Raw genomic sequence first — 10,430 nt, 5'->3', positions numbered from 1 at the left:
GCCTTACAAAAGCTGGCAAATATACGAAAATCCCTGGAATTAAAGACAGATACCAGTGTTCCTGTGCTTGGTTCTTCACTTGCCGGAGTAGAGACCCATAGTTGACTCTGTTCTTGACCCTAACCCAAAATATGAAGTCAGCAGCGAAATGTTTGATCCGTCCTTTTTCCCCGATAAACCAAAGTCCACGTTAAAACTGTAAAATCCCCTGTTTTCGAATAACGATATCTTGGCTGTCTTTTGTCCAAATTTCTCGCAAAAACCATCGTTTGAAAGCTAATTTTGTGAACTTCATTCTTCGAAGCAAGTTATTTTTCTCAGCGGTTTTGGTATGGGCCAAACATTAGTAGATATAAAAAACATATTCCGTACCTCGCGTCGCAGCGATATGAGCCCGCTGATACAAGAAGAAGAACAGTCGAAAAAGTCATTTCACGTAAGTCGCGCTGAATTGTCGTGACCGGAATAGTTGGCGATGGGTATCTGAGACAACTGTAGGTAAGGTTATAAATACATGGGTACGATTCTTGGCTAAAGAGTTGAAGTGCCTTATCTACAATCCATGTAAAGATGTTGCTTTGCACAATTTACCCAAAAAGTTCAATAATAGGAAGTACAAGAATGTGAGACACATCATTGATTGCACAGAAATGTTCATTGAAACTCCAAAAGACCCTAAGATAAAAGCTGCCACATGGTCAGATTACAAACATCACCACACACTCAAAGTCCTTGTCTCTATAATGCCATGTGGTTCCTTCAATTTTGTATCAGAAGCTTGGGGTGGTCGGGCATCAGATGTTGCCATCACACGACAGTCAGGATTTTATGATATTTTGGAGTACGGGGATGAAGTTATGGCTGACAAGGGGTTCACTATTGGGGAAGACCTTTTAATTAGGCATGCTCCACTCCACATGCCACCAGGGAAAAGAGGTAGTGAACAAATGCGAAAGCAAGATGTGGTTAAAACAAACGAGATTGCAAACTTGCGAATTTTTGTTGAGCGGGCAATTCGCCGCCTCAAGACCTTCAGAATCTTAAAGCATGAAATGCCAATCTTACTCTTAGATAAATTTGACGACAGAGTCACTATCTGTGCAGCATTGTGCAACCTGTATCCAAAGCTTTGCTACTAAGATGAAATACACACCCGACATACTTGTGCAGATGGCAAATTTCATTAACTGATGAACATTTACATTACTTACAGAACTACAGTGATTCGCCTGATAAAAGTCTTGAGGTAACAAAGTTGTTAAAAAAATACTCCAAGTTGCTTACCAACTTCTCCCAATAACTGTTATCAAAATAAATCCGTTGCATGAAGTAACCAACTTGTGTGAACACAAAAAAATCGCAGTATTTTCTTTTTGACAAAGCTAGCTGCCCTTGTATTTGTGCATAATATGCATGATCCTTTTTCATTGTGGTGACATTGTCACATTCCACAAGGTATGGTAAATTTGCAGCTGAAGGAATTTCATCAGCTATTGAGAGAGGGCATTTTATTTCTGACAATCCGGCTCCACAGCAAGTGCAATGAACAAGTAAATCTGGAGATGCCCCGAGAAATGGCCTTGCTGAATCTACAAATAGCCCACTTTCTGTGACTGTAAATTCTTTGTGGTTGCAATTCATTAAAGCTGCATACTTTTCTTTTGCAATAGGCTCATACTCTTTACCATAGTTAAGGGCAGGGATATTTTCTTTTATTACATCACAACCCATTAGCTTTCTTAAGAGGGGCTCTACATTATGGTCTTTAGAAGGGTTAGCCTTGATGGTATTGACCCTTGTAAAAACAGAGTAAAAGTTAGATGCTGTGATTCTGCCTCTGCGTTGACTGACCCAAGTTTGATTACTTGCTTGACCACGTGTTTCAGTTTCTATCTGCAGAACCTGCAAATCTGTAAGGATAGGCATTTGTGATAAAAACTCTTCCACAGTTTTGCATGTTCCTGCCAATTGAATTATTAGGTTATCATTAGCAGCAGGTTCCATTGGTGCATCTGTTTTACTTGCTCTCTCATAAAAAGAAGTAAAACAACCATTTGGGATTATTGCCTTAAGTTCATCAAAAATGTGCCTGGGATTATCCCCTTGGGAGTCACTGTCCTTTTCTTTCAATGGTGTAAACAGCCTTCTGCTTGGAGACACAGCAGGCCTTGATGGCACTGGAAAAGAAAATCAAAATGTTCATTAAAAATTCTTCATGAGGTGTGGTATGCAGTCACAGAATGAAAATTAGAGGGATTATCATCATACATAACAGTATCACAGCAATATGATAAAGGCAAGTAATGACAAAAAAATATGCTGCATGAAAGTGATGCTTTAAAGTAGAGTTTCCATGCCTTTGTTAAATTTGGATGCTTTGAAATTCATTTCCTTGGCTCGAACAGGCTGAACAATTGTCTTTTGAGCAGGTACATTCCAAGTGCACACTTTTGAAGTGGATTTGTATAGCCACCTCTCACTGCTGCCTCAATGTGAAAGAACGTTGCTGTGATATGGACACAAGAACCTCCAAGTCTAAACAAACAGAGAGTTAACTTGTTTCTTTAGTAATAGGAATACTGTTAAATTGGGATGATTCACTAACAGTGCTGATTATTAAAAAAATTCAAACTGAATATAAAACAAAACAAAACAAAGTCCTGTAATGATCTCAAATGGCTATATGAAAAGGTAAGCTTAACGTTCTTACCCAGCTGTGCAGGTGCACAAGGCACTATGGACCTCTCCTTACTTCTTTCTGGCACATATCCACACAGTGTGTGGTACATTACTTATTTTCATTGAAGGCGTACAATTTGCTTTTAGGAAACAGTACTTGCAGCTATCATTAACAGGATGCATGTAAATTTCCTTTAACCAGCCAGCAGAGTACAAGCGGTATGCTTTTCCCTCTTTGTACTCATTTAGTAAGCGTTTTTGCAATGAGATGTCATTTCCAGGATGGTCCTTCATGATAATAGAGAGTAATATCGCTTAGAAGGATAGGTGGCCACTCAGTCATACCGTTACGTTCACCTACCCAGCCGTTTTGTAGAGTTGAAGGGTCGGGTAAAATGCCCTCAGGTGTGGTAAGAAGACTTTCTTTTTCGCGTTGTGTTTGAACCACACTAGCGTCAGCATCCATACAAACAGGTAAATTTTGTTCGGCAGCGGCAAACACACGGGCAACCAACTCCTCTTTTCTTCCAGAAACTCTTAAATCTCGTCTTCGGAGATACTCCTTCAATGCTTCCACCCTCCAGGTTCCAATCTCGTCGTATGAAAAGCATTCAGCATTCGAGTCATTCGAAGGATGAGCAGTGGAAGACATCTTCAGCGTGTATCTTCAGTATGGACTTGAACAATAATCAAGGCGAACAATTGTTTGGTTTCAACCAAGTAAACGACAGATTACGAATGGAAATCTCAATGCCTTATTTTACGACGGGTGTCCACACTTTTTACCACTTGAAGGCTTGTTCAAGTCGAAGAAGATCGCTGAATATACGGTACATAGAGAACGTTTACTGAGACCACATGAACATTTATGCCCGATTGTACTTTGTACTTTCCCACAATGCCGCGCGCCATCTCAGATTCGCGATTCATGTATAGATCGTTTTCACGTGACGACATCATTTTCTAAAATCCAAAACTAAAGAGCCACGAAAGTTTTTATCCTCATCAGGCATAAGAGGCGGTAAATTTGTATCCATTTGCAATTTTAAAGCTCAATAGCGTGCTTCGTTTGGAAACCAGAGCATTTTGAATTTCTGAGCTATAGCGGTGCGTGACACGAGGCGACGATCAAGTTTATTGAGAAATATATATTTATCTCATGGTTTGGAGCCTTTTTAGAATTTAAAGCATTAGGAAAAGTGCTTAAGTAAATAGCTGTCTGTTCAGTACAGATGATCACTCGCCTAGATAGCCAAAGTAAGTAACAGATGTTGACACTATTTTCCGGCCGCCATATTGGTGCACCACAGATGTGCACCAACATGGCGTTTTCATACTGGGCCCTGTAAATTTCTGCGAAACATTTCGACGAATATCTGAAGTTTGGGGAAACGCACGGGCCTAAAACTTGGAGAAGTGTCTTCTTCATTTATCTTCTACAACATCACGAAGTCTTGACTTTTTCCACTGGATGGTTTTCGATTTATTTTTTTATTGCGTGACAGTGAAAACGATCTATTACCTGTACTTGCTCTCAACAAACGTCTGAAAACACAAGCTGGTGATATTTCTCCTTATACTCTTACGAGAACTCATTGCGATTGCATGGTTAGAACATAAGTGCAAAATTCTTGTCACCGTCGAGGCACATCGAAAAACAGTTATGCAAGCGGAGTAAAAAAACTTCTTGTTCGCTCGCATTTCAAGGCCAAACAAACCAGCAACAGAGTCTTTAATGAGTCTTTAATGAGTTTACTCCTAAAACAGCAATAACTATACTAGGAGTTATAGATCGATTATTTCTGTCCAAAAAGAGTACAGATGATTGTTATTATAATAACAACTTTATTTCCACTATCAAAACAATTAGTAAATATTTACAATTTTAAACTATATATCGAAGTTAGTTAAAATTTTAAAAACTAAATTATATCTTCACGATAGAAAACTGTTTACAAAATGTGAATAATTTAAAAATGGAAAAAAGACAATTAAGCATTTCTAAAGAAAAAGGTAATCAAAAATCTAAGCCTAAAATTATGAGTACAAATGTAGACCAGCTACAGCGAGAGTAAAGTCTTCTGACTAGGAGGATGATTGCTATTTAATTCCAGTTAACAATAAAAATTCGAGTTTCATTCCTGAACAAAGGAAAAAACGACTAAACCACGTTTTAGAAATATGCATCCACTTGAAATAACTCATCCGTAGAAATAACAAACGGTTTAGTGTCCAAGAAAAGAATTTGTGGAGTAACTTTTTTCATCAACTTTAAGCTATTACTAGTGTACCGTTTTGTCGTTCTCGTTCTCTTTCTCTCTTCTTTCGTTTCTGTTCTTCTGACATAGGCGGTAAGGCCGTCCAGGCATCTTGCAACCTTAGTAGATTCGAAATTAAAAATCTTAAGACATACCAAAAACTGCAATTCAGAGCAAAAAGCAGCCCTAAACAAATTAAAAATAAACACTCAGCTTTAATTTTATATCCCTCCAATGCTTGACTTGAATAACTACAGCTATATTATGTTAAACCTGGATTGAAACCAGCGAAAAATGCAAGAAAAATATATTTTCCAAAGCGTACCTGAACACGAAAAGCATCGACTGTCAAGAGCTTTGCTGACGTAGCATGGCTGTGTAGCCGCGTCGAGCCACAGAAAGAGCGCGAAAAATTAAGCCTCTTTCAGGTGTGAGTTTGAGTGTCTGACCTGGCTTGAGCCTGCGATCCAATCAACAACCAGTCCTGGGTCAGCGGCAATTTAAATTCTCTGTGTTTGTTTTCATTTTGCAATGATGAGGACAACACTACTTTGATAAGGTTTAAATTTTGAAGAGAGCTTCCTGAAAGACTAATCTTCGGTGTGTCATTTCATAACAAAAAACTATAGTTCAAACCAGGAGAATTTTACCTTGCATTCGACCGCTAGAGCAAAAGGACGAAGTTCGTTATGTTATCAGTCGCGGTGGTCTCTGCGTTGGTAAATTTCTGGGGGGAAAACTGTGCACTGAGAAGGGAAACGCCGGGTAAACATCTTTGCAAGGGCAGAATGATAATTCCTTCTGCGAAGATGGCTTATGTTGCTTCTGTTGAACGAGGAAACCGTCTGTTTGTTTCATTGGAATCATTTGAAAGTGAGAAATAGGCTTAAGTTCTTTTCATGCCCGCATCCCACTCATTCGGCAACTTGGATAAATCACTTCCCTGTCCTCTATTCTCATATTTTACAACACTAGTTACTTTTACAGGAGCGAGGCAATAAAAGAATTTTAAGAGAGGATCGCAAAAACGTTTTGAAACTAAGTATAAATTTGACTCCAATGCTACTTGATGTTTCCCTTTTACTTGGAGTTTGGTAGTGGTTCATCGTTGAAAATATTTTTTCAGCATTTTTCCTGCAGCTGGCTGGTAACTGTAATTTTTTTCTCCAGCTTCGTCGATCACCTTGTAGAGCCTTGCTGGGATGAGGGTGGGGAGACATGAGAATCATGATAATGAAACATAGAAAACATTCACCTGCATGTGTTTGGAAAATACTGATTTCACTTTTGCATGCATTGCACCAGCAAAAATCCAGCCTAAATTTTGCACTGTGTGCAAAGATACTGAGAGACCAATGTAATCATACATCCAGCAAGACTACAGGCATTCTTCTTCATACTCCTAACATTTTATTATGCACAACTGATCCAGTTTCACTACCCAATGATAGACCCACAATGGCTCTATCTGGACCCACTATGACACTATCTGTTCCTTTCAACAACAACAACCACAACAACTACTATGGTATGTTTTACCACAAAACACAATATACAGTAACTCAAATATCTCTCTAATTTTATTGTTGTAAGTACCGTATATTCATTATTAAGACTATTACACGTAGGAGCATTCTCAGAAGTTAATATCCAAACCCATGCTCAGCAAGAGAAAGACTAGAATAACATACAGCTGTATTAATGAAAGTAAGACAGTTACTTGAATAAAAAAACCAAATTATATTTGCTTATATTTGCTTATATTTGATGAATAACAACCCTGGCTTTTTTCATCACAAAACCAATAAAATATTCAACGCTGAAATCCTCATCACAATCTCTGAAAACAATCTGGAATGTTGCTTGCCATGCTTGGTTTGACCAGATCAGCACACACACACCAGGAACAGTTTTAGACCTAAGCACTGGAATAAGAATAAATGACATGTTTAAGAAACAACAGGAAACTGATCAAAGTAAAACAATATTATTATCATCACTTGGTCATTTTCATGCACAGATGTCACTTAAGATACTTGAAAAAAACATGGAAATCTGTGCCCTATTTGTAAAGATCACTTTATAAAAAAACGTAAACAACTTAACTGACTCCCTTAATAAGAGGTTTTGTCAAACAATGCAGATAAAAACAGTTGCTCACATCTTGAAAGTAATGACAGTCAAAATGACAGCCAGCCAGATATCAAAACTTTCCACAAGATTTCTTCAGGTCAGATGACTGGGACAATGAAATCAACAGAAATCTAGAGATCAATTAAATTTAATCATACCACAACCTAGTGTGTCCTGCAAAGCAACACAGAGCTGGAAAAGAAAGAGCATCACCATCTACCATACAAACCATTGCTCTTGCTGTGGACAACCAGGTCACAGAAAAATCCATGGCTTTCGTATCACTTGTCAGAGGTTAAAACTTCTGTTGTGTCAAAATCCTCCGCGTTTTTAGAGGAAAGAGGAATTGCCCTTAAGTGAAAAACAGTAAACGAAAAAAAAATGTTATCAATGTAAAGATTGCGTATCGATGGCCAACGAATCACACAGATTGAACTAAACACAACAGTAAACTTTACTTCACTCGCATGCCATGACACATAAAAGAGCATGGTTTCACATTTCCCGTGAGTCTAAGTAAGCCCGCGATTTCTATAGACTTCCGGTATAAAAACTAGAGTTATTTCCGGTTAAAAGGTTTTCAATACATTACATCCCTTCTTTTTTTTGGAAACAGAATATAGTGAAAGGAAAATGTCAACAAAATACATAGTATGAAAAACCGTTCCACACGGACTGCGCAACTAGAAGGATACTGTCCAGTTCTACTAATCCTTAAACTTAAACAAAGTCTACCAAAGTTCAACACAGGTTCAATGCGTCAACAGAGTCTACTTGATAGAGTACATAATCCTTGTATTTCTCCGGGATTCTGATTGTCCGGCTGGGTCGTGATGTTACTGTACTTTCTTCCAAGGTACTTGGGGCAACCGCTGGGCTTACAGCCTCTCCAACTGCTGAGCTAACAGCCTTTTCACTTACATTTTCTGTTAACTCCTGTGTATCCTCTGGTGGGTTGTAACGTTTAACAAAAGAACTGTTCCGCCTGTATTCCACGCCCTCTTTCGACCCAACAGTCACCTCACGGCCTTCCTTAGTTTGCACTGTGTATGGTTTACTCTCAAAATTTGCTTCAAGCTTACCAGACGTTTTTGTGTTCTTTAGTAAAACTTGGTCTCCAGGCATCACAGGATTTTCTACAGCACCTCGTCTGTTTCTCCGCATATGCCTTGTGGATCAACCTGTGATTCAAATCATTGTCTCTTACACCCTCATTCAACAGGTTATCAGCTCTCTTCAGCTCTGGAAATTTAGTTTTCAATTCTCTCGTCAACATGAGGAAAGCAGGAGTAACTCCTGTGCTTACTTGTGGTGTGCTCCTGTACGCAAGCAGAAACTTATTAAGTTCTCCCCGCCACTCTTTTCCTTCAACATGAGCCACTTTCAAAGCCTTTAGAAGCGTTCTATTCTGTCTCTCGACGTGCCCATTGGCCTGCGGCCACATCGGAGATGTCCGGTGTTCTATTCCGTGGTCTGAGAGGAATGTCTTAAACTCCTCGCAGCAAAACGGAGGACCACTCTTTTCATTGGCTCTGGAGGCTGTAACTCCCCTACAACCTGACATCCATGACAAGACTTGCAGACTCGTTCGGCGTCTAAGTCCATTTTTGGCCCCCAGACCTTTGCTCTGAGGCGTGCCTTCATCTTTACGATGCCCTGGTGACCCTCATGAGCAAGACGTAGGACCTCTCCCCTTAGAGCCTACGGTCTGACAATTCGAGTGCCACGTACGACAAGTTTTCCTAACACGCATAGCTCGTTCCTGACACACAAATACGCAGACATCCTACATTGAGACCAGTCCCCACTTAAAATGCACTGTCTCAGGCTAACCATCTCTGGATCGCTCTCAGACACTTCTTCCACTTGTTTAGCCGAGAGTGCCACTGGTAGGCTTCCTTGAGCGACTGCCATAACAAAGTCAATCTCCTCTCCGCTTGTGTCTTTGGGGTTGACTTGATTAAGCCTCGAAAGTGCGTCAGCAATGTTTGCTTTTCCGGGTCGGTAAACGACCTCGTAATCGTAACCCTACAACCTTAGAACCCATCGTTCTGTACGCGGCGATGGTTTAGAGAGCCTGCCAAAAATGCACTCAAACGGTTTGTGGTCGGTTTCTAGTTCAAACTGGCGTCCGTATACAGGGCTAATGCCTCTTTTTCCGTCTGGCTGTACCTTCGCTCTACTTCAGTGAGGTTCCTGGATGCATACGAGATTGCTCGCCACTCCCCATCTTGAAGTTGAGTCAACACCGCACCCAAACCGTGTGGGCCTGCATCGGCAATGATTCGTGTATTGCAGTCCCCTCTGAAGTATGCAAGTGTGCTGGCCCCTGCAGCAAGCTCTTTTAACTTCTGAAACGACCTTTCCTGTGCTTCACCCCAAACGAAAGGCTCATTCTTCCTCAGGAGACTCCTAAGCGGCTCTGCTTCTTGCGCGAAGTTGGGGAGAAATTTTGCAGAATACTGCACCAGCTGAACGAATGATCTGACCTCTGAAGCATCTTGCGGAGGGCTTGCATTCATAATAGCAGCTACTTTCTCTTCACTGGGCGTAACACCTTGGCTGCTCAGATCATGACCGTAAAAGGTTAGCTTGGGAAGGCGAAGCTGACATTTCGTTCCATTCAGAGTTAATCCTTTTTTTCCCAACCGCTTTAAAACAGTATGCAAATTCCTGTCGTGCTCTTCAATACCACAACCATGTACAATCAGATCATCTGCCAAGTTAGCCACACCCTTACACCCCTGCAAAACTTCAGCAACTATTTTCTGGTACCTTTCAGGCCCTGATGTTATTCCAAACATCAAACGTTTGTATCGGTACAAGCCACGGTGTGTAACAAATGTTGTAATATCGCGCGATTTTTCATCCAGTTCCACTTGGTGAAAACCCCATTTCAGATCAAGTTTTGAGAACACAGTTGAACCATTAAGATCATATAACACTTCCTCAAGCGTGGGGATGGGGTGTCTCTCCCTCTCTATTGCCATATTCGCCCTACGCATGTCCACACAAATCCGGATATCACCGTCTGCCTTTGGGACCACAACCAATGGCGACACCCATTCAGTAGGTTTGTGTGACACTTCTTCGATGATGTCCATGGCTAACAACTCGTCCAGCTTCTAGTCAACCTTGCTTCTCAGTCCAAATGATAGCCTCCGTACCGGTTGTGCGACAGGTGTGACATCATCTCTTACATGAAGCTTCAGCTGGAAATCCCTCAGCTTCTCAACCCCTGCGAAAACTTCTGCGTACTTCTCACGAATATCAGCACCATTGCCCTCTGTCATTAACGAACATATTTCGTCTTTCATGGGACCAACCCTCAACACTTCCAATTTCTCCGCTGTGCTCTTT

The 10,430-nt window shown here is 40.6% G+C and overlaps 1 protein-coding gene and 1 pseudogene across 3 annotated transcripts; one reads left to right on the top strand and one right to left on the bottom strand.

Annotated features, from left to right (window-relative positions):
• LOC137991349 (uncharacterized) overlaps window positions 1-1,139 on the top strand; it is a 1,818-nt pseudogene extending 679 nt beyond the window's left edge.
• A 54-nt stretch (window positions 1,140-1,193) lies between these two features.
• On the bottom strand, window positions 1,194-3,542 carry LOC137990598 (uncharacterized). 3 transcript variants are annotated; one of them, XR_011121526.1, is made up of 2 exons: window positions 3,041-3,542; window positions 1,194-2,177 (listed from the first exon to the last, which is right to left on the bottom strand). XR_011121526.1 is itself a non-coding variant. In XM_068835731.1 (2 exons), exons 1-2 carry the CDS (start codon window positions 2,787-2,789, stop codon window positions 1,216-1,218), a joined length of 1,041 nt encoding a protein of 346 aa, XP_068691832.1. In that variant the 5' UTR covers window positions 2,790-3,542; the 3' UTR covers window positions 1,194-1,215. The 3 variants fall into 3 exon arrangements, 1 of the variants encoding a protein (XP_068691832.1); XM_068835731.1 differs by having other exon boundaries at window positions 2,711-3,542; XR_011121527.1 differs by lacking the exon at window positions 1,194-2,177 and adding an exon at window positions 2,496-2,535 and having other exon boundaries at window positions 2,711-3,542.
• Between the last annotated feature and the right edge of the window lie 6,888 nt (window positions 3,543-10,430).

The sequence above is a fragment of the Montipora foliosa genome, chromosome 2 (assembly GCF_036669935.1).
Source record: "Montipora foliosa isolate CH-2021 chromosome 2, ASM3666993v2, whole genome shotgun sequence".
In the NCBI taxonomy this organism is placed as follows: Eukaryota; Metazoa; Cnidaria; class Anthozoa; order Scleractinia; family Acroporidae; genus Montipora; species Montipora foliosa.
Note: the sequence above shows the minus strand (reverse complement) of the source record. Positions and strands in the feature narration are given on the sequence as shown.